General features: G+C 45.2%; 1 protein-coding gene across 1 annotated transcript; it reads right to left on the reverse strand.

Annotated features, from left to right (window-relative positions):
* Window positions 1-1,310: 1,310 nt before the first annotated feature.
* Window positions 1,311-27,329, reverse strand: LOC129384204 (arylsulfatase B-like). The gene is made up of 10 exons (XM_055069424.1): window positions 27,066-27,329; window positions 26,054-26,138; window positions 23,902-24,051; window positions 22,142-22,245; window positions 14,662-14,772; window positions 11,854-11,973; window positions 9,717-9,843; window positions 4,947-5,240; window positions 2,333-2,778; window positions 1,311-1,439 (listed from the first exon to the last, which is right to left on the reverse strand). Exons 1-10 carry the CDS (start codon window positions 27,327-27,329, stop codon window positions 1,311-1,313), a joined length of 1,830 nt encoding a protein of 609 aa, XP_054925399.1.
* Window positions 27,330-27,400: the final 71 nt, after the last annotated feature.

Consider the following 27,400-nt stretch of genomic DNA (forward strand, 5'->3'; position numbering starts at 1 on the left):
GTTGATATATAGGCTTGCTACAAGCTATGGATACAAAAGGGTATGGAGTTACGGCTCTCGGCAGTAGGAGGTTGCATCAATTAAAGCGTCTGCATTGTTATCGTGACAAGTACTCTGTGAAGCAATTGCAAAGCGGCAGTTTACATGTGGAAGGATGAATGTAAAAAAAAAAAAAACGCGCCGGAAATATCGTAGCACAAATCGCAAGGTAAACCTTTGATCGAAGCAAGAAAGGACAAAATAACTGCGCATTTCACAAATATCACCTTTATTGTTTCGGCAAAACTAGCTCGTATCCATGCTGTAGGCAAATGAAAATGCAGGCGTGGAAAATGTCATTGTTGAAAACGTTATTATGTGCCAGAAGAACGTGCAGGTGAAAAAGCCAAAGTAGCCAGCGCCGCACGAAGCCGAAAGGAAACTCGGGATATTACAGAACTAGCACACATGAGGCAGTGGCAACGCATACGGTGTCAACTGATGGCACTCCGTTGCATCAAAAATGAGATGTATTCCTCAGACGAATACTGAAAATTTCTATATTCATGAAGGTAGTGCAAAGTGTGGAAATGTTTCCCGCATTTGCCGTGCTCTTTCCTAAGCAAATGCGTTCCTTTTCGGCCTACCACGCGGAATCCGCGTTCTTTCGCTTGGCGGGAACCCACTAACTGGCATGCAAAGACTGCAACACCGTTAGATGCACGTTTTCAACACTGCGCAAAGGCAGCGGTTACATGATAAAACTCTAGGGTGCTGGGCAACCTTTCATTGTGAGTCCTGGCAACACATGAGTGATATACATTTAGTAAACTTGAAAAAGGCAGCTTTCATTGCAGTGGAAGGCTTCATTAGTATCAACATGTGCTGAAAATATTTGTGGCATTTTTATGCGCAGTGACTTGTGGTGGTCGTTGTTAGGCCTCTCTGTGGTACGTGTGTTTAGACCTGCGGAAGTGTCATTTTTAATATTTGCTGATTTCGTTTGTTTTCTTCAGCAAATTATTTTGTACAGGTAACTTGAACGTCCGAATGCGTGCTGCCTCAAACCCCTCTAGTAGGACTACGGTGAGTCCCATTTCTAGCTATTCATCACACCAGGCCATACAATTCCTGGATTTCCTGGCTAGGCAACGAAAACAGTACATATGCCTAACGAGCAACGTGGTCGCGCATGAAACAACAGTGCGTTAAGGCAAGGACACAACGAAGGCACGACATGTAATCGCGTTCTTCGAACCCTAGGTTAACACGATGCTGTAATAATTGCCACGATAAAAATACCAGTAACACTTTCTTTTTCTTATTGATAATCAGTCCATCCACGGAGCCCATGTCCTGTTGTGGTTTTCAGGAGAGCTGGCTGGGTCATACGGCAGGTTTCGGGCAGGCACGGCGACTGAGCGATATGCATCTAGACGCTTCATGAAGTCAGACACGATCTGTAAAATAAAGCATGATGCTTAGCACCATGACGTTTTTGTTCAGGACGTATTGAAAAAAAGTTAGCGAACGCGAGCTTTCACGCCCCTTCAGTGAGCACTACCATCGAGAAAATGTTGTCACTAGTTCACTGTTGGGAGGATCACTCTGCACCTTGCTGTTCACTCTTGATATTCTTGCCATGTCTTCTGGCATTTTTCTTGAAACAAGATCTTGCATAGCGTTAACTCTTGCTTTAAAGGCGAGCACCCCGGTGGTAAGTGGCTTATCTATAACTAAGAACTGTCACAACGCTGAAAAGGAACGCGCAGAATATATTGGCATAAATTAAACTGTTGGGATTGAGGTCGCGAACAACACAGTGAATTACGAGGAACACCGTAGAGGACGACTCTGGAATAATTTTGATCACCGAAGGTCGCCACATGCACTTCGCATTACATTTCCCGTTTTGCACCACAACTTAGAACCGCGAAAGAAAACTGCACAAAAATGTAGCGAGCCAAAAACTGTTGAAGAGATGTTTGCGAGCGCGGTGTGTTCTATTGGTTCGTAAGTGCTGTTTGTCTTTATAGCCAGCTTCACTAATAATACTTCCGGTATTACTTTACATCGCCAACTTCTCTTAGGAACACTTTTAGCGAGAAACATTCCGGTGAATACGGGTCCATTTTCTTCATCGAGCCGAATTTTACCTGCCGAGCAGCCATGGCGAGAAGGTGCTGAGCATGGAGCATTGGCTCAAAGTGCCGGCGCGTTCCTACTGGGCTGGGAATAAGATCTGCCGTGCTCCTAAAATTTCTTTAAACATATACAGCTGTCACAAAAGTTCACGATACAACTGCGGTGCTATATTTCTAATAAAAAAAAGTGCTTAGCCAGATAAGCTTACTTCGGGTCGTTCTTTGGCCAAGTTGTTCAGCTCGCACGGATCTTTCTCAATGTCGAACAGGAAGACAGTGTCGTTGGCTGAGAAGTTTTCTTCCGTTCCTTTCCCACACGTGAGGGTCGCCCTCTGCCTCCATCGTCGGGGAAACCTCAAGTTCTTCGTCTTGTAAAGCTTCCTCAGAACGCGGGCAGTTTTCGATTGGGCGAGAAGTCGGTAGAGGTCCGCGTACGGAAGACGGCCACCCGGAGTCTCGTAGCGGTGGTAATTCACACCAGTGGCGTCGATAACCAACTTATACCGGGAGTTGCGAATCGCCGCCACGGAGAGCTCGGCCGGGTATACGGGGTCAATGTTGTAGAGAAGCTCGGCGCGCGGCGCATGCGATCCATACGAGAGATGCTGCCACATGTCGACTCCGTCGACGTCTCCTAGCCTAGCGGTGTCGCCGCCTGAAACGAGTACGTGCGCCTTGTAAATAGAGAAAACAGCGGTGTTGCGCTTGCGATTAACAATTCGCGGGTTAGTGTGCCTTCATTACCTAATTAGCGCTCTCTTATTGTCTTGTGTTCGCTCCGTCACGAGTTCATTCCGCCAGTGCACTGCTCTGTTGCTTATTATAGCAATTTGCCTTGCTCAACTTCGAAACGAGGCTTTCCTTGCCGGTATCACTACTCTGGGATGTTCGACTCTGTACGCGCATTTTTTTTTCATTTCTGTGTTACGAATGAACGAACATCTAATTACTGCATTGAAACGAAACAAACAACAACAACGAAAAACTAAAGGTTCTTCGCATACAAAATTGACTGAAAGGCCCGGCGAGAGCATGTTCAGGTCTCCACTTGTGCCCTGTGCCACTGTTGCACGTGGCCTTACATGTCAATGTCGGCTTCATGTGCATCAATGGTGAACTTCCGATACCAAAGCGCACATATTACACACCTAGGTGAAGCAACATTGTTTGTCATTGCAAGATATTGTGGCGCCACGGTCCCCGTATTCGACGAATGACTGCTCTTGCTTCCGAGACCTTGGTCCGCACACTTCCTTGGTTATACGGTTGAAATGCGAAGTATAAGTATAAGTATGTGCTAAGTATATGCTAAGTGACTGAAAATCAGTTGAAATGCTAAGCATAACTCGCGACACAAAATGCAACATTGAGTGCCTGCACCTCTCAGAGGTCCATGTTATGCATACGAGGTTCGCACAAGAAACTTCACAAAATCAGTGCACTAACTATGCATATTTCACTGTGGCAAATAACTTGGGAACAGTTGCGAAATAGAAAGCAAATCGAAGCTCTACTCTTTTTATATATTTCCGGAAATCTTTAAAGCACTTTCAGTGTTCGCACTGCACATTAAATTTGTGCCATGCTGCAGCTCGGTACCCTTAATTTTTTTTGTCTCTAGCAACTGTTTGCACCGCATAAGTTAGTGCTCTGAACTCTATACGCCGTTCTGTTCTATTCTTGGTGGCTTATTCGTATGTCAAGGGAAAGAAATTACACGCCATCCCGCCCCTCGGAAAGTGGATGTCCCGCGAAGCTATTGAAAATCACCACTACCACTGCTGAGGGGGGTATGCAGTATGCTTTATTGCTTTAGAGTAATGCTATAGTAATGATAATTTAGAGCATGGGTAGTAATGAGGGTAACGGTAATTTTGGCAGCACGCTGGCGCTAGTCGTATTGCCGTTGCTTTTTCCCTTTGCCGCTCCTTATATTCACGTTGCTCCTCGGGAGTGCTGTGTGTTGCACACCCATAGCGATGCTACAATCATGAAATTAGTTGCTAGGCTGGTTCTCTTATATACGAAAGGCTAGTGACGTCACTCCCCACGTACGTCGCAAGCTGCCGTTGCAGCGACAGCTTGCGCCACAGTAATCTTTACCGGGAAACGTTAGCGGGGAGCGCTACGTGCGTCGCTTTGTTATCAGGAGCACCTTATCAATTATGCGGTTAGGATGCTTGTTTTGTGCTTGTTCTTTAATGAAAAGAATCATGTTCTGTATGTTGTAGGTGCAATTGAAAAGAATGTGTGCACTTTTCGCTCCACTTTGGCAAGTGCTTGAAGCCTCTGCCTTACGGGGTTACGAGCCACTGCGCCTGCCTGGCACTACCGCCGGTATCGGCCCGCATCCTTCCTATAGCTGACGCGGACACGAACAATGGCGACCACCGAGATGCTAACAGCTTCGCTGTGAAAGTGCTTAGCGCCTTAAGCGGGAAAGTTTCGCGAACAAAGCACACTGCTAGATGCTTCACCTTACCTTCACTTAAGGAACTCAGAAATATGCACGTGCTAATGAGTCCTGCAGCTATAATGACTACCATGAAAGTAAATCAATTTCAAATGCATGATTATTGTATGCAGAAGGTTTCCGCCGAAGCGCTTTGTCATGCTTGTTTGAAGTTGGCTTTGTTTGATGGAACGAAGTCGAAGAGGGCTTTAACATTCACGTAGAGCATTACTGAGTGCAGATTACATCACATTGGGACTGACCGATCTGGAGTACGAAAATCCAGAACTATTCTAAAATACCGTGCTGCGCCGTCGTGACAGCCATTGTGGGTTTCGAAAAGGCGGACAATACGCTGATCTAAGACTAACCTGCAACACTGTACAGTGTGGTGAACCAGTCGGTGAAGTGCATCAGTTGGTTGGACACTCTACGTTTCCGCTTGATTAGGGTACTCCAGACGAAAGCAGGCACCCTGGTCGACCCTTCCCAAACCGACATCTTGGTTCCACGCAGCGGCCAATTGAAGCTCCTGCTGGAATGGTCGCCGAACGGTGTGCCACCGTTATCGCTGGTGAAGAGCACGACGATGTTCTCCAGCATGCCGGCTTCTTCGAGCGTCTCGAACACTTCGCCCACTGACTGGTCCAGCGCGTCTATCATTCCTGCATCGAACGGATGACGAGTACGGTGTGCCCGTTAGGCTCTATAGGAAAACGGCGGTGCCGTCTCCGTCACCGACGGATTCATAGAGGGTAGTTAGGTGCCATGCGGCAGCGTAGTTATATGCTCAGCTGCCTCGATGCATCTGCCATCATTCTTGAAACTTCACTTAACGTGCGCAAAGTCAGACACTGAAAACAATGATAGAGGTAAGTAATGTAATGTTCAATAGGCTGGCAAGGGTACAATCATTTATTTGTAGTCAGTATCTTGAGGCTGTTCAGGAGTGCGTTTGCTAAGTCAAGTAGTCAGAACTGGACTGGACCATAAAAAGAAAATTGACCTTCATACAAGTAAGTTAAAACGCACATGATATGCATTCTAAAGAAATAAACACCACCATACAAATGACGATGAAATGATCGAATAATTTGCAGGGATGAATATCTTGAAGCAAATTCTTAGTCAATCAGAGACGGCGTAGTGGAGGGCTCCGGAGTTCTTTGACGTGCACGTACCACCGACGTTCTTGCTTTTCTTGTTTCGAAGTTGGGATTCGAGGCCGTGACCTCACGTTTAGCAACACACAGTGCAGCAGGTAAGCTTAAATTACAAGAAAACTTTCTAGCAGCTAGATGCAGCACCTTGAACTATGTAACGGGAAATGCAAGCGTAATTTTAAAAGTGTCCGTTAAAGAGCTAATATGAGTATCCGATAAGATAGTTGAAACTAAGAAAAACAAAGACCGCAGTGCAGTTCTGGTGATGAGTAGATGACACAACAGGACGTTTATTTTGCACAAAAAAAATACGCTTCAGGAGAAATGGATCGCAGACATTCATAATCATGACATTTCCATATTTTCTGGCTCAGTATTTAGTCAGGTGACTCAGGACGCAGATAATGGCATTGATCAAAGGAGCCTTTGTGCGATTTTTGACAAAAACGGACTGATTTATATGGTGATGATGTGTGCCACGAATGTAGCTTTTACGACGCTACTTGAACGGCTGTTTGCACTCGTCATTTATTATTGTTTTTATCTTCTGGATGTATTTCATAATGTATATTATGACGTCATAAATGCACGGGAAAAAACCTCAGGTGGTCGAAATTATTCCGGAGTCCCCTTCTATGGCGTGCTTCATAATCAGATCATGGCTTTGGCACGTAAAACCCCATTATTTAATTTAAATTTAAATGTAAAAAAGCGTGAACCAAACCCCATCATAACCGTGAGTTAAAGTTTTAATACTTTGTTGATGACCTTGTGACCACGCACAGACAGAACGAAACGAAAAGCAGCGCTCTACTCGTATAAGAGCGACAAGCACACTCGTCGAAGTAAGGGCCTATAAGTCAACTTTGTTCAATATTTATAGGATGGTAATTTTTACGCTTCACGGAATTTTAAAGAACGCCTGTGGCAGAGAGCATAATTCTAGTTCTTAAACTGTATTCCAAGAGGTGGATATTACTTGCACGAGAAATTGAAACAAATATTCTAGTGATAAAATAACTTCACTAATTCACTTCATTAATTACTTTATGGTCCATATTGCATTGCCGAACAGCAGCTTGTGAGTTTGTAAGGCGTATCCGCTTGGAATCAATTTTCACGATGACACCAGTTGGGACATATTCATTGCCGAAATTGCCAAAGTGTGCGACGAAATACATGGCAGTTCCAGTCCCTTTTGTGCTTGAATATGTAAAAAAAAAGCGTTTTGTTGAAAAGTAGGCGGAGCACTGCATTTTTACCGGGAGGTATATTATGCATATTTTTAAGCTTATGCTAACTATGGGCCCTATAACGTAAAACTATTCCAATATGTTTCTATTTCAATCTCCTGACGTCAAATTTGCGTAACCACCGGCGCAAGCACCGGGTGGTCACCCACAGGGTTTTCTGTACACACCAATCAGACACTATCCTCGTTCATAGGAGGTCACTTTTGTTTGCTTGAAAAACGAATAACATTGCCTACACTGAGCGGCTTGTCGTATCTAATTGGCTGACAAGAGGCGAGGAGAACGCTCAAGTGGAGAGGGATCCGCTGGGGCAGAGCCAGTGCACTGAAAATCGATAACCGGATGAAGAGGGCGGTGCCGGTGTCTGAGATTGGTCGGCTTTCCCTTCCTTAGCTTGCGGGGGCTCGTCGAAAATCGCGGCGGCATGCAACGGAAGCTTAATAATGGCGCTAAAACTGACCCTCAGCAAAGAAGAGTTGGCAGAATGAGGTGGTAAACGTGCCTAAAGTGCTCGAAAACGTTACACGGCCACGCAAGAAGTTTTATTATACGCAAATACACCCATGCTCTCCGGCAGGTGCGAGTAGCCAGCGTCTCAGCGATCGGCGGCAGCCATCATTTATTCCTTTCGGAATGGGGCAGCCTGCGGCTATTCCGAAGAAAATTCAGTTTTGTTCGGCGTATTAATGCATCTTCATCGCGGACACGTCACGCGGTACACGCGGTGAGTTTGTGCGGTTTTGTGACGTCGCGTGACAGGCAGGTTAAGTGGGTGCTGCCCGAAAACTTTTGACCAATAGCTGAGGACTAATGGCGAAAAGGCGTTGAATCAGAAATAACTTTTTTTCTTTTTTCTGTCAAATTATGCATAAACAGTGTGTACACATCATATCAGATGGGGAGGTAACGCGGTTTTCGTGACGTCGCGTGACAGACAGGTGAAGTTGGGGGGGGGGGGGGGTCGAAAGAAGTTTTTGACCAATCGTGGAGGGCTGATAGCAGAATTGGAATAGAAAAGTTTGGAATAGTTTTACGTTATAGCGCCCTATAAAGTTTGTTCCCCACGCTCACCGGCTACTATTCATTAATTGCAATATGTGCAATGAATAAATTAATTAACAAGTTAGTGATTTCTTGTTAGTTTCTTGTCATTTATTGTCATTTCTTGTCAATGAACGGTGTTTCGGTATCTCGTGCAAGTAATGTCGGGCTTTCTGAACACACTGCTCAAGGACTAGAATTATGCTATCTGGCACAGGCGATTTTGAAAAATTCTACAAGCCAGAAAAAGAAGACCACCCCTTGTACGACTCACCGCACAGTAAAGTGATATCGCTAGCGATCGCGTACATTTTAGAATATATACGACAGTATTCGTGAGCTGCGCCCGAATCAGATAAGGCACGCTTTTTTTGTTGTAGAATTCTCGACAATGCCTAAGAAGTTCTGTATATTGCAGGCACGTTTTGCCCTTAGAGACAACGTGATAACGGTGATAACCTGGTGAAAATGAACGCCAGCATTATTATAACGACAATAAAGGGCAATTATAGTACCTATATTTCACGGTAAACTCCAGTGCATTTTTGGCACGAAACGTATCAGCCGTAAATTATGACTTGTCCTGCTTTCTTGTGCATTGTCATTTGTCTCTATAATGGCGCTAAAACTTGATGTCGGGTGAAACAAAGATATCTATACAGACACGTTGCCTACTTATTGGCCACTGGTCATTCAATCAATCAGATTTGGTAGAAGTTTTACAACATTGCTTCTAGTGAAATTGGATAATTTGTGCGCCGTTCAAATTATTGTTTTTAATTAAACGAATTCTTGCATTTCGGTGCCGCCAAGCAGCCTTGAAACCCTTTCGACCAAAGACACCGTGTTGCAACCTATATTGAGCGCAAGTGCGCATATCACGTACAGGAATATTTTTTCTCGCCATTTAATGCAACAATATACATCTTGCCACAATAATTATCACACACCGTCTTCAGAATTTTTTCTGAATAGCATAGCTTGCCATACGCCATAATAATTTGAACGAAATGGGACCAGTTTTTGCTTGCGAAGAAGCTGCATGAGTGGCCGGTGAGACTTATCGTCCATAACGATCTGTTGGCAATCCGTGGGCTGGTCATTTCATATCCCGGCACATCTAATCAATTATTCCCTTCAGGCCGCAAATTGGCTTCCAATTTCCTCGAGAAAGGGAAGCTGAGATTAGTTTTAGGAGAGATGATTTTACCACAGCAACGTGCTTTTGAAGTTGAGAGGCGGCACTAATTAGAAGAGTGATTATAACCGTTATACTAACTTTTTAACCGAAGGAGTTAGACATCGTTCGTAATGGCTTGACTGAATCTCGTCGTCGAAAGAGTTCAGAAATGTTCCCGCACTTTCAAATATTGGCGCAACAATTTATTTTGAAAATTTAATTTCTATCGAAAAATGAGCAAGTTTGACATTGGAGCACAAAAATTAATAGCCTAAGCGGGAAACTGCTCTAAGCTGGCACACATTCCTGACGTGGCTGTTCCCGCCTCAGTATTGTGGTTGCATGATCAAGCTTTATGTTTATCGATTTACGATTCCTTTGGCTTCGCGGTCGTTAAACAATGGGTCCTTCATTGTCATCCAGGCATGTATTTTCATGTGTTGCAGTTTGTCGACACGGGAAGTACATGTACAAGTGAGTGCATATTATGGGCCTTTGAATTACCCGCAAAGAGAGTCCTCCTCTCCTCTCCAATGTAGGGAAACTTCTCTACGTTTTCTTGTGGTGCCTGGAGAGGTTCAGGGCCTCCTGACCCGTGCGGTGTCTGATGGCTCAGGACAAGGAAGAGGGGCTGCGAGCGGAAATAAATGAAATTCTTATCTCTCCGACGTCAGTCGAAGACGTTATGCATAATGCGGTTGTACTCTCCTCTAATCAATCAATAACATTTTGTTGCAGTTTAAAGGAGTGTTAAAGAAAGGTACCGAATCAGGCTAATCTGTATCGAATTATCTTTCGTTCTCTGTTTTTAACTTGTAAAGCCAAAAGGAAATGTCCAAAGATTTCGCGCCAGAAGTTTGGCACCGATGACGTAAGGGCCCTGCTTCAAGCTTCAGAGAATTTTAACAGGAATTTTTCTTTTCTAGCGCAGGTAAGCTTAGCGAGTGATGCCATGCCGAGTTATCTTTTGAGTGCATGGTAGCTTTCCCTTTCACAAGATTATTCACTAGCTTTTGCCAGACGTAATAAAGACCTATTGTGTATTGAATGACTGTCAGCAGAGGCAATGTTGGCGTTCCCAAGAGCATTTGTGTTTAGATAATGAGCGCAGTATGCTATATAATGACCTCCCTGTAAAGTGACAGGACGACCTTGTTAAGGTTGCAGAAGTGCGCTGGCATGTGGTCGTGGACACCTATAACCTGATGCATGGAAAAACAGTATCATAGAATTCAGTACTCACGAAAGGCTGGTGCTCTGTCTACACAGACAACCTCCACTGTACTGCATCCAAATGAAGGCCACAGTAACATATGATTCACTCTTTTCACCGCAGCAAAACGTTGCACTACCTTATTCATGATGCTCCTCTCCGTGACGTTCTAAGGTATTGAATTTATTTAAAGATATCACAGCTGCATTGCCTTGCAGGTTAAGTTAGACGATTGACGACAGAGATTAGGAGGGAGGGCACTTGCTCACGTATTTGTTCTTTGATAAGAATCGGGTTATTCCAGGTCGGGCATTTCCTAACCCTGCATTGTTACACAGAATATATCCAGCCATACAATTGACCAATCTTTACGAGATAAGCTCAGACCTAGTTAACATGGAACACATGCTTTGGCGGTGCCCCACCTCACGCGACGGCTATGGCGTCACGTCGTCCAAATGGGAGACTGCCCTCAGCAGCGCCGATCTTGAAGCACAGCAATGGGCTGTCCATTGGGCCTGTGACGCAGCAGAGAGGCTCGGTCTTTCTGGACCGACGTGGGAGTGGCCCGATACGTGCTGACGCACGCGTTCCGATAGACCCGAAGAAAGTTTTACCTTACCATACCATACCACGTCATATCGAACAGTTTAAACTTTGTTTGGAGATTTCAAGCACTTATAATATTCTCTGCCACAGAGGCAGCTAGTACGGTGATCGATTGGGCGATCTTTGCTCTTCGACGACGTTGGCGCTTGTAGCCGTTTTACCAGCCATCAGCTTTATCAAAATTGTAGAGGCCAAGAAGTGGGCCCGTCATCACTGATTACTCGGCGTCTAATACATGCATTGAAATTGTCGCTATAGGACAACAAAACGCACGTCTAAATTAGCGCCTAATAAAAATATTTATTTGAAGTATGGCGTTAAAAAACATGTGGCAGGCCAGCGGGTTCCAATGTTGGTTATAAAGGAATGGAAACTGCGGCGTGGACGAATGGAACCTTTGCAATATTCGTTCACACTGCACTGAGGTCCGGATCCGATCTACTTGGTCAGGCATCATCATTGAAGGGTTCAGCGCAGAAGACGCAACTCGGTGAGTGGAAAAGAAACAGAGTTCTGATTCTAATGTTTGCCACTCGCCGTGTCCTACATTTTCCACTGTGTATTTGAACTATAGCCCATATTAGCAGTGGGCGAGTACAGCTCCGACTTAGGGGCTGCAAGGTTAAGTTAGTTCAGAGAAGTGGTGTGCACATCAAACACAAGAACAAAGACGCAGCTTCTGCACTTTGAACACACGTACCCATTAAAAGCATGGTGTTAGAGGTTTTCTTCTTGCTACAGTTCTGCCGCCCATTGATTAAAAAAGAACTACCAAAAAGAGGAAACACCAGAAACACGTATGGCTTCAGGTTGCCTCACCTTTTTTCTGTTGCGAATCAGGTACTGCGCCCTTTGAGTGTACAGCGTTGAGGAGTATTTTCCATCATCCGACCATCGGGGCTCCGTTCCAAACCAGAAGTCAAGACCGGTGCGGTTTTGCTGCATCACGAATTGATTCATTATATGTGGGCGGCTAAAAGGTTATTGAGTCTAGGGGGCTCTTGAGCTCGCCTCATAAAAAACCCCTGCTGCAGTTTGTAATGTAATTCCTGCAATTTGTAGAAATGAGATGCACGTTTCAACATCTGAAATTTGAAAGAATGTGCTAGAAATTTACGTCTCTCCGGGTTGACACCTGCAGGGTGGAGGGAGTTTCATGGCCTGAAAGATTGGATATCTTCCTCATGGCTTAGGAGAGTGGTTGGTTAGATTCTAGGAGATGAGAGAATTGTCGTTCAGCTGCGAAGCTTTCTTTCCGAGGAACTACTACGAGTTTACTTCATATGTTGCTGCTACTTCCATATATTAGTGATCTTGACTAAAAGATATGCTGAAGAGTTCAAAACCATGGGGATGTTAAAATAGATTCTTTTTGTCATTCTAATGCTGAATCAAACTACTCCCGAGCACGTATGTGACTACGTGTGCACCGATGCAATATATATTCCGGTGCGATCGTTCCTATAGTATCTTGATGCGTTATTGGACGGTTAGATGAGGTTATGTTAAAGGCATCAAGAACAGTTTGCGTCAAGCTTCTGCTAGTCATAACTGATTGTAGTCCCCGAAAATTAAATGACAGTTCAGTTAAGTTTCCGTTGATTTTTTCTCTTTTTGGTTGATTTGAAGACCCTTTTGTTGAAATTAAATGCTGTGCGTAATTTTACGAGGGAGGAGTTGTTCTACATCAATTGGCTGGCAATTAGTCAAATAGCTCAGCGTTCCTGGTAGCGGTCTCCCTTAATTTTCACCAATGTACACCGATAGCATGATCACATGTAACGCTTAGTTTTTATGGGACACGCACGTGTGCGAGGGGCCTAATTTGTCTCTTACCGACTGGTGTGCGAAAATTCTCTTGCTCCTTTTAAATAACAAAAGCTGAAATTTAAGAAACTTCAGGTAAGAGAAATTTCACTCGCACAGCAGAAATGGATAATTTTATGGCCATCTTTTTTTTTACTAACACCAGTGATACAGGACATGTACATGACGACATGACGTCGGGAAAGTCATGTGCCTCTCGTAAATAAAAAGCTCAACTTTTAAGCGAATTTTCGTGAAAAAAATTTTATTTTGCACTGAAGGATAGCATAATTTTATTGCTAACTTTCTTACTATATACAGACAACAGTTACAGGACATACACTTATGAGAGATGCGTATTGCGTCTGTCACTGAATAGTGTCAGAACTTACGTGCCTTTCTGTAAAAAAACAAAACATAGAAGGTTAAGGTGAATTTTTGAGAGAGGAATTTTAATTGGCCCGGCAGGAATGGAAAATTTTCATAGCACTTTGTTGTTTTACATACGCGCCAGCGCTTCCCGAAAATGTACGTGTGCATTGAATTAGAATGCGCCTTCATCACATTCAAAATTGTTGTGCGAGGGTTCTAAGCTCATCTGAAATCCCACTTTACGCTGCCCCCCAAAAGGAAAAACCACGGCCGCTGGATAATAAAATACGTGGAAAAACAAACTGCGTATGATGTAAAATTAGAGCTGCAAAATTTTGTTCCGGAAAGTTGGGTGAGAGTGGTGAACTGTCTCGTTAGTACACTTGCATGCCACGTACGCACAGACTATGGCATAATTAACTATATAGCACAAGCGTCAACCAGACGCTATATCAGCGCTTACGGCAGCGGTAATCTGCGACACTGGAAGCAGTAGGTTCCGAGGCACAAAGTACTTGCCAGTACAAGCGTCGTCACACGTAGTGAGGTCACGAAACTTTTGCTTTGGAGAGGAGTGCATCGTCTTGAAGGAAACAGTGCAATATGAGACGCGTGCGCTGGAAAGTGCTATGTGCGCCTGCGCGTACTACTGTCGGCCTCGCAGATTATCGCCGTTGTAAGGCGCTGAGTGAGTGTGGTCGATGCCGGCGCGATATATAGTTAAAAGGGTGGCAGTTTAGGCTAGTTGGTATTCCATAGTCAAAAAAGTTCTAAAGCGCGTTTTGCGCATTAAACTCAATTCGATACGCTAGTCCGTGTTTCTTGTCGTTCCGCCTTCGTTCGCACTTTAAAATTTATAGAATGCAGTTAAAGATGCCGGATGCCGTAGAGTGAGCTTACCATCTGTTTTAAATATGATGTAGTCCGGTAGGACGAAAATTCCGTATTGCTAACATGCGCAACGGGGCTTATTTCGCACAAAGACGGTCATAACTCATGCGATAGAGAGAGCAGAAATGAGAAAGGCAGGGAGATTAACAAGAAGGAAAAGTCCACTTTGCTAACCTACACTGAGGAAACGGAGAAGGGAGAGGTAGAGAGATAGGAAATTAGAGAAAGAAAAACACACAATCCAGGCAGGCCGGTTATTCAAGTTATCAAAAAATATTGAAGTAACTGATTCTCAGACGCAGGGTGGAGAATGTAGTAGCCAGTGTAGATTGCAGTAGCCATGCCCGTGTATTTCATTTCAATCCTTTATCCTCTGTACTGAAATGGGGACGAACTAAGTTTAGGAATGCTTTACAGGGACAATTTCTTGCAATAGCTGCGAAAAAGTGCTCCTGTTACGGTAAGTGCAGGTAGAGAAAAAGCATCTCTGCAAGAAGCAACTAATGTGAGCTCCGGTGGAGGCAGAATGGAATGCGTGGTGGCATCGAGTGCACTTACGTAGGTCAAGCTGTGGGTGTAGTAGTCTTCCTCACCGTTGTAGTAGCCATAAAAGCTGTCGAAACCACGGTAAGTCGGCGTAACGCTCGTCTTGTAGTAGCCGAGATGCCACTGCAATACGGATAAAAGTGACGCACTTGCAAGTATACGAATGCATGCAAGTTATTCCTTTTATTCGCACCACCCATCTGCATGACGTCAAACGCTTACTACAACTGGATGGATGATGGAACGCGGAGAAACACACCGAAGGACAACCACGCTGCAAGCCATATAACTAGCTCTTCTGGCAGGAAAGAATTGTGATGGCAGGTTAATGAACAAATATGTACGACACATATGTTACTACACTTAAGAATTAGGTACAGGAGCCGGCAATGCTAGCGGCGACAAGGGAGCCCGTGGCAGCGTTGCTTGTAGCGTCACCACCGGCGCATCGTGAACTTTTGTGGTGCAAGCATTATCAAAGCGATAAGCCTGTTTCACATGAAGCAATATTCATCACACCCGAAGTGCGATTTCGGTCACGTGCGATGGAAATCGCACTAGCAAAAGTCCACCCCCCCCTCCCCCCCTTGCCTCGCCCCATGCGACTACGACCAACTGGGGCCGAATCTTATAACTGTTCGGAAGGCGAACCGTGCACTTGGCGTCAGCGATTGGTCCAAATTTTGCTTGCGTCCGAAGCTGTCAGACATAGTGGGGCGGCACCGCATATTATGAACACGTCACGCATCAGTCAACCGTTTGCAGAGTGAATTCGCCGTTGGCTGAGAGCGGAACCGGTAAAGACGTAGCCCTTTTTCGTTTGGGTTGATGTGGCTTGGCTGTTGTCTTGTTAGCATGGCCACGTGCGCTGGTCGAGCGACACCGCAGACACGCGGGCGTCGCGCGCGCGTGCGTTGGTTGCTTCGGAGGTTATTACTTGCCTTCGCCGTCTGCTTGGCGTTGCTCTTTCGGCGTTCACCGCGGCTGGAAGTGCCATACGCGTTCGAGAAGATGACGGAAAATCATTCGCAACGCCGCTGCCGGCTTTCTAAGAAGTTTTGCAAACTACGCTACGAATTGCGAAGGTATGACACCCGCTTAAATGGCTTTTTTAAATGAAATATTCTCTTTCATTTTGCTAGCTACTATTTATTTTTTTATTTCTTCGTTGATGGGCAGGACCACGAGTATGCGGCATGCGTCCCATCGCAGTTCACGCAGCGGAGAGAGTTTTGACAGTTTTCAGAGGAGTGTTCGTTAGCACTGCACTTCGCACAAGTCTGACGGCCTCGGCAGTTCTGTGAACTGTAGCCGAATCGTTGGCGCTTAAAGCATCGCAGTGGATTTGGGAAGTACGGTCCGACCCGCATCTTGACATGCCCGGCCTCGATTGTCTCAGGCAGCGCACTTGAAGTGAAGGTGATAATAAGGTGCTTTGTCATGATTTCTTTCCGTCGCACCTCATCCTAATTTGTTTCACATAGATCACGTTTTGATCTCTCCAAGCTTCCACAAGTTCGGCGTCGGACACTTCCATAAAATCGTCAGCGGAAACAATGCTGCGGATTGTGTTCATATTTCGGTGTAAGGTCACGGTAACTGGAATGACCTCAAAGGTGAAAGGGTTCTGTAAATTTTCATACTGTTTTTTATCCTGCTGTTCCGAAAGAGTTACGACTAGGTAGCTTCCTAGCTTAGGGACATGGGCCTCTAGCATCATTCAGGTACTTCTCAACAAAGGAAGGTGAGATTACTCTCACGCTCTTTTCTTGTTTTAATTCCGCTACACACTTAACGGCATCTTCGTAACTAGAGTTCAACAGCATAAATATCTTTGTTTAACAATAACGTCCGACCTTAACTGGACATCACATACTAACACCATTACGTCTTGTGCATTACGAAAACTTTTTTCTCAGAAGGTACCTGTGGTTGGCACCAACTAACGTCTAGGGGGCTTACATTTCATTTGTGAGACCTGTCCTTGAGTATGCTAATGTCGTATGGTTCTCGTATACTAAACCAAGCATATCTAAACTGGAAAGCATCCAGAGAAAGGCAAGTAGGTTTATCCACCAAAAATACCGGCGCAGTGATGCCCATACTCCCTAACGCAGTCAGGGCTTGCAACTTTGGCTGTTCGGGCAAAACGAGCTCCTCTAAAATTTATGCATCAAATACTACACAGCCGACTAAAAATAGATGCCTCTGCATACGTTACCTTTTCCAAATCCTGCGTAGTTCGTCATAATCATCTATATGGACTAAACGAGTTCCTTTGGAATAACTATACCTTTTAGTCTTCCTTATTCCCTATGTTGTTCGCGAGTGGTATAACCTAGATGCATCTATAACTAACAGAGCATCGCAGTCTGATTTTGTTAAGGTATTAGAATATGAAATAATTAGTTAGGAAAGAATAGTTCTTATGCACATATAATCGTCAGAACTCCCATCTTCTGAACTATAGCTGAACATTTACCTCCTTTGTTTCTTCCTTTGTTTTTATAACACTGTAATAACCTGTAATACGCTGTAATACGTACATGTAACCTGATGTGTACTATTTATGTGAGTTGCTCTTGTTATTCATATTATTAGGGTTGTAAAATTGTGCATTGAACCTGTGTAATGTATATCCATTTACATGTTTTGATGTTCTTACCAATCGGTATGTAAAACATGCATTGTATGTATAATCAGATGCCCACCTGCTATGGTCTCGATATGAGGCTAGCAGTATTCTAAATAAAAATAATAAATAAATAATTAAATAATGCGAAATCATTAAATGGCTCGAGGTGGCAAATCCGGCGTTGTCGACGTAGCCACACGATAGTCTAAAAAAGCTACGAACCGTCGAATTTCGGAAGGAGCCGAACCTGCGGCTTTTGGTGGTAGTCGAAGAGCCTACCTTTGGTGTTATTTAAGAAGGTAATTAAAGCAGCTAATTAAGCTAGAGTTAATTAAGGCACATGATTTCACAACCTTTGATGAGAGTAGAACCTACGACCTTGTGCTGTGCGCTCCTTTTGACGGACGACGTAACGGCGCTTCTGCTGACGTGGCCGCTCGAGTCACGTGACTCCGCCAGTAGCGCCGCCAGACGTCGACGTGCTTCTTATGACGCGGCCGCAATGCTTTCGCATTCATCCGCGTAGGGATGACTGAGTGCCTCTTGAATTTTTTCAGAATGTGCCACATGATACCGTGGAAAGTTTTCTCGCTGCTGGCCAGGGATTGCAATACTTTGTTGTTCCCTCGTTTGTGAGGGCGATTAGGATCTTTCGGAAAACAACCATCCATAAAGAACCTTCTGTTTTCGGTAGCGACGTCAGTCACCTACCTTGGAGCTTAACAAGAGGACGCCAGAGAAAGCGTAAAACAGGCCCTGCAAGCGCCAGCTGTACGCTGCAGCTATCACTAAATATGGCATACTAAAGGTGGGCTATCCACACAAAAGTAAACCTTGCCACCCAGAAAATCAGAAGTAAAAGGAAGTGCGTAGAATACACGAAAGATTGAAAGTTAGACAGAAAACCGAACATTGAAGAGGAGGACAGGAAAAGACGATGGCCAATTCCCTCCAGGTGGGTCAGTCTGGAGGCGCCGACTATGTAAAGCAGAAACGAAGGAACTGTGCTGCACCCAGTATCCGCTCAACACCCCCGATCCCCATTACCATAGACATGGCCACACGTGAGAGTTTTTAACCCTCCTTTGCTCGGGTACATGGTGTCAACCAACAAAATGCCTGCCAACGCAGACACCCCTGCCGGGGCTAACACCGCAGTGAGAGCACGCATGGTCATGCCGCTTGCTGTCTCCATGGACTACGGAAGCAAAACTCGCAGAACCTAGAAATTACCGCGAGGGACGCTGTTGCATTGCGCAGCTCCCCCTCAATTACTCAAGTGTGTTCAATCTGTACTTGTAGTTAGGCAGTTTCATTTTCTATATCTTAAAGGTTTATTGTGGCCTCCTCAAAAATGTTTTAATGTTTGGATTCTGATACTTGCAAAGGTGAAGCCCATTGTTGTTCCTGATGAGCGCGTATACAAAAGCTTAGAAATATTGTCACGCTTAACACTTTCTCTCATAGCAATATGTAGTATGCTATTCAAGCAGCTTTTCGAACACAAGAAAGCAATCCTTCTCCCAGTTTTGAACATTGCGTTTAGGCAGCCTATTCAAGCAGGCATAAACTTTTGCTAATACAATGCGTTGCGGAATATCAGATTAGATTGTAACTTCAGGCTTTCCTTGAACTTTAATATTTAGGTTGATTAATCTAGCTAGAAATTGCTCCTATCAGCATCATCTAGCATTAGCATAATACAGCTTATGTACATGACTAGTAGATTAACAAATTGGATTGTTTGCTTTAATTTCTAGCGAAAGAACCATAACATGTGCTCCAGTTGCATAGCTTTTTGCTAACCTGGGATTCTCAGCCCCACTTTAAGATAATGTACTGAAGAAGGTAGAAGCATGTCGAGGAGATTCGCCGATAGTTCCAGTAGTTTCCTACTTTACGCTTTCCATTAGGAGTACAAAATACTAGCGCTCTACTTTGTTATTATTCAAACAAATGTACCTCTAAGAATGCATTTAATGTTTGTGATTAGGCTACGCCACCGCACTACGTAATGCAGAATTTCGATTAAGACTTCTTCGTACAGATTTACAGTGTACTAACAGCGCGAGGCAGAGGACGAGAAAGAAGGCAACGTCCATGTCTGTTAATATGCTACGATGCAACAAGTGACTGCATCTCCTAAAAAGTTATGATGTCGATGTTTACGCCTTTAGAAAAATTCAGAGAGGACTTCCATACGAAATTAAAGCGATCGCGCGGTGATGTAAGAAGCAGGATGACACTAATGTTGATGTGCACAGCACAAATTCCATTGCACATTAAGTTATCACGCATAATATGCGGATTTGTTCAGGAGCAGATGTGACGTTAGCGTTCTGGTTGGCGCTTGCTGCTGTGTTTCGTGCAATAATATGACAAGGAGCAGGCAACGCTGTGCACAATTACGAACAATATACACACATCATTTCTTCGGGGGCTGACCCTGAGGATCTCACTGCGCTGACACGACGACTTCGCCGCAGCCTGATTCCGAATACTGCATATGCGGTGAGGGTAGCTATATGGGTTTGTTGACAAGTCATCGTGTAATTAGGTGCAGCGCAGGGAGGAGGACACGGATATAGAAGGCACACGAGACAGCAAGCAGCGTTGATTAACCGGCTGCGAACAGCTATGACCACCCACCATGGCCCCTCACACTGGCCCCAAACCACCCGTATTATTTTCTCATATTAAAGACATGTCAATAATATGATAACGCACAGTATCTTTATTAGACTTGAAGAATCATGCGGCGTATCACAAAAACTGGCAGCAAGCAACCCTGTGCGTTTTGCCAGCCGCATTGTTGAAATCTAAATCGTATCAAATGGGCCCTCAAAATATCGAACTGCGCCCGGTGCTGCTGCACCAATTTTTTCCGCTCCAGTCGAAGCACGTGAAACAGCCTATAGGTAACTTCCGAATCCGCCACATGGCTACGATAAGATGGCTACGACATCCAGATCCCAGGGACTCTCTTTATTGGTGCTGTGCTGAAGTTTCTCGTTTGTGGCCTAGAATCGATGCGTTAGGTCGAAGCCGAAAGAGTATTTGCTGCCGATTTCCTTATATTCGTCGGTATCAAGGATTTGATGCGGAAATTTTGGCCTTATGCGTTGAAAGATCCGGCGCCTGCCTTGGGAGCAGCATCAGTCTGGAGGTGCTTGTGCGTAGCGAGCCTCCGAAAGTGGATCGCTACGCACAAGCATCGAACAGTAAGGTAGGATACTTGATTGTTTTAGACCTTCGAAGGCGACTCCGCACTTTGACTCATATTGCAGTATGTCACATCACCTCGCAATGTATAAGCGGTAACGTCTGTCGTGCTTTCAGAAGCTAAATACCGATATTGCGCACAAATTGAACGAGGCTAAAGATTTAAGTTACCTGGTCAGTGCGTCTTCGGATAACAGCAAATGGGACTTCCTTTTATCAGTAGGGATGCAGCTTTCTCTTGTTAGTTAGCTGATACGTGTGACAAGGCAGTCTGCGTCTGATGAATGGCGCTTGTTCTTGCCCAGAGTACTCAGTGGTTCAGGTTCGGAAGCACAGCAGCAATCCGCCGCACGTAGGAATTCTCAAGCTTCGCTGAAACATGAGATGTAAATTACAACCAATCGGACCAAGCTGCGTTTCTACCCATAGGTTTACGAAATTTGGCGAGGGTTTTCTCTTGAACAACGTTACTTCCATGAGTGTAAAGCCTTGACTTAGAAACGAATCGAACCAGACGAAATGGGATTTTGCTGCGCGCACAGTCTCGAAAAGCAAACGAGTGGCGCGGTAGTCAGGCTGACTGCTCCAAATCTAAAGAGAGCGCTGTTTCCCGTTGCTTCTCAATTTCTTGCAAACAAGTCAACTTAGAACTCACCGAGCTGACAGTGAAAATGGAATTTTCTGATGGCAGCGCTAAACTGAAGCATGTTATCAAAACAATATGTCGCCTCGCGACATAGCGTGTGCCATGATCAAATTCAGACTTTCAGAGCTATAGTTATTGTTCCTGCTACGGGTATCTGCGGACAAAAGTAGATTAGCGAGAATATTCCTGCTGCTTGAGGAGTTAGTAACACTAATGGTGGGCCAGAAAGTGAAGCTAACCAAGCCAATTGAAGTTTAGGTGCGCATCACAATAATTTAATAAAGCGCCAACGTAAGAAAGCGCACTAGGCACTTTTAAATACCAGCAACATATTAAAATATATCAAAAGAGAGCAATGATCTACTCTGGCCTCTGGCCTGCTTGAAGGCCTTGGTTTCAGGGATAACAGGGGGAAAGTGAACATCTCTGCAACTGAGGTTAGTAAGGGCTATTGGAAGTTTGGTGGCAGTAAAGTAGGGAGACCACAAAGAACGGAGGTGTACGAAAACAAGGTTCCCTGTAGTTATTGAGAAAGTTTGGAGCTGGGAATTCTTTGCGTGCGTGTTTTCCAAAAAAAGATAGGTAGGCTATTAGGCAAAACTAGGACAAGAGCTGGGTGGCGCCACCCACCATCCCGTTTCAAAGGGGACGCTCATAGCATCCATCCATCCATCATGAGTATGCGGAGCGCTTGTGCGTCGTCTGCTGCGGTTCCTCCCCATTTTGTGTGCCTGCTTGCACCGCTGATAATTAAGGGCCACGAGTGTGCGCGATCGAGATACAAACACGTGCTGCGAAGGGGAGGAACCGTAGCAGACAACGCGCCCCGCTTTTCGGCAATCCCTTTGATTGCGTCTTCGTCCCAAAACCTTATATAGCGACCGTAGTCGCACAAAAAGCTTCGCCCTTACTATATTGGCCCCAATTCCAAATAAATATCAGTGGCTGTCAGTCTGTGTGCACCTTCAACGACTATAGAGAGCACGCACCTTTCCAACCAGGTGAGTTTCGTAGCCGAGTTCTTTGAGGTACTGCGGCAGAATTCGCACGTCCTCGGGCAGGCCCCACGGCTCTCCAGCATTGAGGGGTAGCCCTTGCATGCCCGATACACAAAAATAATAAAATAGACGGCATTTGACGTTCTTGCCGCATCTTTCTCAAACGCTTCACTAATTGTTGCGACGCCGTCTGTCATGCTGAAAGCTTTCCTTACTAAATGCCACACAGTCCTAAATTCGTGACTGTCCCTGTGTTCTGCCTCTTGTGGAACGTTTTCCATCACGTGTCGCAGTGACTTAGTGGCTAGGGCGTTGCGCTGCTTAACTCGAGTTCGAAGAATAGGCACGGGAAGTAGCGGCCGCTTTCCAATGGCGATGAAAGGGAAAAACGCTCGTTTGCTTATAGTAAAAAAACGTATTAAAATTTGTGTATAAAGCTTTCAGGGCATATATCATGTGAGTGCTACTGCCATGTAAGGGACCCTGGGCCTCTATCAAGCTGCTGCGACAGCTTTTTGCCCAGGGGTCCCTCCAGTTCCTTTTGTTTCTGGTAAATAAAATTGATTGATTGATTGATTGATTGATTGATTGATTGATTGATTGATTGATTGATTGATTGATTGATTGATTGATTGATTGAACTATGAGTCTAAAGCGTGCCTCATATTCAGATTATTGCCCCGGCAGGCAAAACTCAAAAATTTCATATTTTTGAAAATATTTCTCAACTGCTGTTTTTCAATAATTAGCCCCTTATATTGGCTGAACAACCTTTTGAAATACTCATTCTTTATTTGCCCCTTTTGCCCATTCCGTGGGTGCAACTAATGTGGGTGTTCTTACACAGTTCTGAGCTGTACTCCTTGAATCACGATCACGTCTTGCTTTGCCATCAGCGTTCCGTGTACTGCTGAGAGTCATTTTTCTAACGTAAAGGCCCTGTTCTGTCCTAAGGAGAAATAGGTCGTCTATGCCCGTACCAAGTGTCGCAACCTTCAGTAATTTCTAAAGTAAATATAAAAATTATTGTCCCTATACAAAACCTTCAACAACACTCATTAATTTCACCGCCCTAAGACACACGTATAGAACTATATTGAAATCTCTTTGCCAAAGAAAGAGCGACCGAGAGAAAATCAATGTGCATGGTTACAGTACTTCATTTTGCAATTTATTTGTTTTTTTTTTTTTGTGTCTGGATTGTGTGTATTCTAAGTTTCTCTGCGAGCCTTTCGCTCATACGTGCGTCATATTTAGGTAAGGCGCGGAAAGGCCGGCACAATAACATACTGACGCACACCACCAGGTGTGTTTGTCGTTCAACCTGTGTGTCGCCGTTCGTGCCCTTTTTAACAAAAGACACAAAGCCAACATGCCCGACCGTCCTTCCTAACGTACACCCGTGAGCAAAAGTATACGGGCCACAGGGTCGCCGAAAAAAAACAGTATTCCATTGCAATTAACACGCATAAACGGAAACTGAGAAGGGCACTAGACAATTCGTAATGCCAAGTTTAGACTGCAGTCTTTAATTTCAAGTTGCATTCGCAGACGGAGGAGAAATTGAGTTTATTCGCGCAACGCCTAGTCCGTATACCTGCCTGATATACGCCCAATTCCTGGTCCGCTCACGGATGTACGTCAGTTCCTATTCGAACGCGACCTCTCTTGTATCTTTGCATATCGCTGCAGCGCGTCAATGGTTTCTGTCTAATGTATGAGCAATGTTGAAACGTGTCAATACGAATCACCTGTGCGTATCGGGTAACGGCCGGACATGAGAGCTGATCTCGAAGGCGTGCAGCTGGGCTGGGCGTACAGGCTGTTCAGTATGACGCCATCTGCCGCCAGGGCGTCCAAGTTGGATGTGGGTATTTGCGAGGACCCATGAGGACCCAACCCTGAAGGAAATGTCCTATTTAGAATTGATAATGACAGGAGTGACGGGCGATAAATACGTGTTTATGTAACCCTCAATGTGACATTTCGGAGCTCCTTCTCGAAATCTTCTATCGCATTTACTACAGGTCTAGCAAAGCGTATGTAAGCGGCTCTTGCGCAGGAATCGTAAAGTTATCAAAAGATTTAGATGAAATGAAAATGACGCTGATAAAACAAGAGCCCGAAAATTCGTATTGAACGAGAACTTGTTTCTTTTTTTTATTTCATGATTGCGATGTAAATTAAGACCTACGGCGTAACGGATGCGTTGCGCTCTAACGTAAGGAAATCGTATTCGAAGACAACTTCATTCTGTTTCAGGCTTCTAGAGCGGTTTCGACGTGAGATAATAAACATGCTTGATAACGAAAACGCTAGTTTCGCATTAAGAGGTGGAAGCCTCGACGCAAAGACAAACTCTTTGATGTGACAAAGCTGATTGCATAAAGCACGCCAGTCTGGAAGCCGAGTTAAGCCAGGGGCCCTATAACGTAAAACTATTTCAATAGGTTTTTATTCCAATCGCCTGACGTAAAATTTCCGTAACCGCCTACGCAAGCATCGGGTGGGGACCGACAGGGTTGTGTAAACAGATCAATCAAACGCTTTCCTCGTTTATAGAAGGTCACGTTTGTTTGCTTTAAAAAGGAATAGCACTGCCTACAGTGAGTGGCTTGTCTTATCTAATTGGCTGACAAGAGGCGAGGAGTACGCTCAAGTGGAGAGGGATTCGATGGGGCCGAGCCACTGCGCTGAAAATCGATAGCCGGATGAAGAGGGTGGTGCCGGCGCCTGCGATTGGTCGGCTTTCCCTTACTTGGCTTGAGATGGCTAGCCGAAAATCGCGGCAGCGCGCCACTGAAGTTTAAGAATATCGCTAAAACGGATCTGTAGCAAAGAAGAGTTGGCAGAGCGAGGTCGTAAACGTGCCGAAAGCCCTTGCAAACGTTACACCGCCACGCAAAAAGGTTTATTGTACGCAAATAAACCCATGCTCTCCGGCAGGTTCGAGTAGCGAGTGACTGAGCGATCGGCGGCAGCCATCTTTTATTCCTTTCAGAACAAGGCAGCCTGCGGCTATTCAGAAGAAAATTCAATTTTGTTCGGCATATTGATGCCTTTTAAACGCGTACACGTCACTTTGACGCGGTGAGTTTTAGCGATTGGTGACGTCGCGTGACTGGCAGGTGAAGTGGGTGCAGCACGAATACTTTTCATCAATAACCGAGGATTAATGGCTAAAAGCGTCGAATCAGAAATAACAATTTTTTTTCTTCCGTCCAATGATGCATAATCAGTGTGTACGCGTCACATCAGATGGGGAGCTATCGCGGTTTTCGTGACGTTGCGTGACAGACAGGCGAAGTAGGAGTGGTCCAAAAAAGTTTTTGAGATATCGCGGAGGGCTGATTGCTGAATTTGAATAGAAATGTTAGGAATAGCTTTACGTTATAGCACCTCAGATAATTTCGATACTGCTCTGTGTTAGCGAAATCGACAAAAAAAATTACTTTATCATTGTCTCCGCAATGAGCACGTCACGTGGCGGGGTTTGTTAAAGCCAAGCTTTCCTTGCCTAGTTTCCCAAGGATAGCGTAGCTGTCTGGCTGCGTGACTGGTTGGTGTTGACGGGTTTGTCGCAGTCACTGCTGATATACTTGTGGATATATATACCAAGGTTATGGGAAACTACCAGTGATTGAAGCGGCTTAAACAACCCTCGTATGCTAACCAAGTATGCAGGCATAATAGAAAAGCTATTATACTACCTTCTCACATAAAGCATGAACAAAGAATGTCGGCTCACAGGCCTCTCTAAGGCCCAATGCTTTGTTAGTGGAATGGCGAATTATATTTAGCTGGGTCTTGGACTTTGTTGATTTTCTTTGATTTAGCTACTCAGCGCCGTTTTGTACTTTTCTTGCCTCTGGCCAACAAGATATGCCAATCAATGCCCCTCACAAGGAACACTGATTGGCATATGTTGATTCATGAGGGGCATGTGATCTTCGGCGGTCGGAACGTCGTACAAGGAAAGTGTTGTAGGCTGAAACGCACAGTTTCAGACGGGACACATGCATGACTTTGATAGAGGGCACTGAAGATGACGAGCTCCATACAGCTCGGTGATCCGTATGGGACCTCAGTGAGCTGGCGTGAAACCTTGTAGGGCTCCGAAGTAGCGGGAAAGGAGTTTCGAAGAAAGGCCGATGTGGTGGTTGCAAGGGGTCCAAAGAAGGACGAAGGAGCCTGGTTCGAAGAGAGCGGTTCTGTGGCGGCTATCGTAGAACACCTGCGGAGTTTGCTGTGAGGCAGAGAGACGATCCTAAGGAAAGCTACGAGCCGTTTGAGAACGAGCAACAGTAGCGTGGGCATATTCTGTAGCAGCGTGTGGAGCTGATGGAAGTAGTGTCTCAAAGGACAACGTGGGTTGGCGGCCAAACATGCGATAAAGGGGGGAGAAGCGGGCAGTATCGTAGCGGGACGAATTGTGTCCGAATGTCACATAAGGCAAAATTTTGTCCCAATCACGGTGATCTGCTGAAACCTCATGGATAGCGTTGTGACGAGCATGGGGCTGAGGCGTTCTGTAATTCCATTAGCCTGCGGGCAGTGGGCGGTGGTTAGCTTGTGACGTGGGAAACACGAGAGAAGAATAGCGTCGACAACTTGTGAAAGAACAGACCGACCACGTTCTGTGAGTATCTGCCGTGAGTCCCGTGGTAGAGGATGACGTCGTGAAGCAAGAAGTCTGCAACGTCAGTGGTGCAACTGTTCGGCAGTGCCCATGTGATGGCGTGTGATGTCGCGTAGTCAGTAGCTACGACGATCAACTTGTTCCCCGAAAGGGAATTCAGGAATGGCAGAACGAGATCTTGACCGATGATGTAGGATGGAGGAGCTGGAAAGCCTAAAGGCTGAAGTGTGCCGGCAGGCTGCAAGGACAAACAATTGCGGCGTTGGCAGGACTCACCAGAAACGCTAAATGGTAAAGCCCTGACCAGAAGGACTGAGGCCGCACGCGGTCGTAAGCACGGGATACTCCATGGTGGCCGGCCTTTGGCGCATCGTGGAGCTCGCGGGGAAGAGGAGAACGCAGTGTCATAGGTACTATGAGCAGCAGCTCAGGGCCGTCAGAGTTGGTATTGTGATGGTAGAGAACATTGCCGCGGAGTACAATCAGGTGGAGGGATGGGTCAGAGTAATTAGAGCGTAGGCAATGAAGGTTGGACCACATGTTTGCATCGCTAAGCCGTTGATTGCGTATATAACTCAAGTAGGAGACGGCGAGGACGCAGCTGTCGGAAT

The sequence above is a fragment of the Dermacentor andersoni genome, chromosome 8 (genome assembly GCF_023375885.2).
Source record: "Dermacentor andersoni chromosome 8, qqDerAnde1_hic_scaffold, whole genome shotgun sequence".
Classification (NCBI taxonomy): Eukaryota; Metazoa; Arthropoda; class Arachnida; order Ixodida; family Ixodidae; genus Dermacentor; species Dermacentor andersoni.

Coding starts and splice junctions, on each gene's coding strand:
- LOC129384204 (XM_055069424.1), bottom strand. CDS start 27,329: ATGTGGTCCAACCTTCATTGCCTACGCTCTAATTACTCTGACCCATCC. Junction 26,139..27,065: donor TTTACCATTTAGCGTTTCTG/GTGAGTCCTGCC, acceptor TGTGCGTTTCAG/CCTACAACACTTTCCTTGTA. Junction 1,440..2,332: donor TGGCCAAAGAACGACCCGAA/GTAAGCTTATCT, acceptor TTTATTTTACAG/ATCGTGTCTGACTTCATGAA.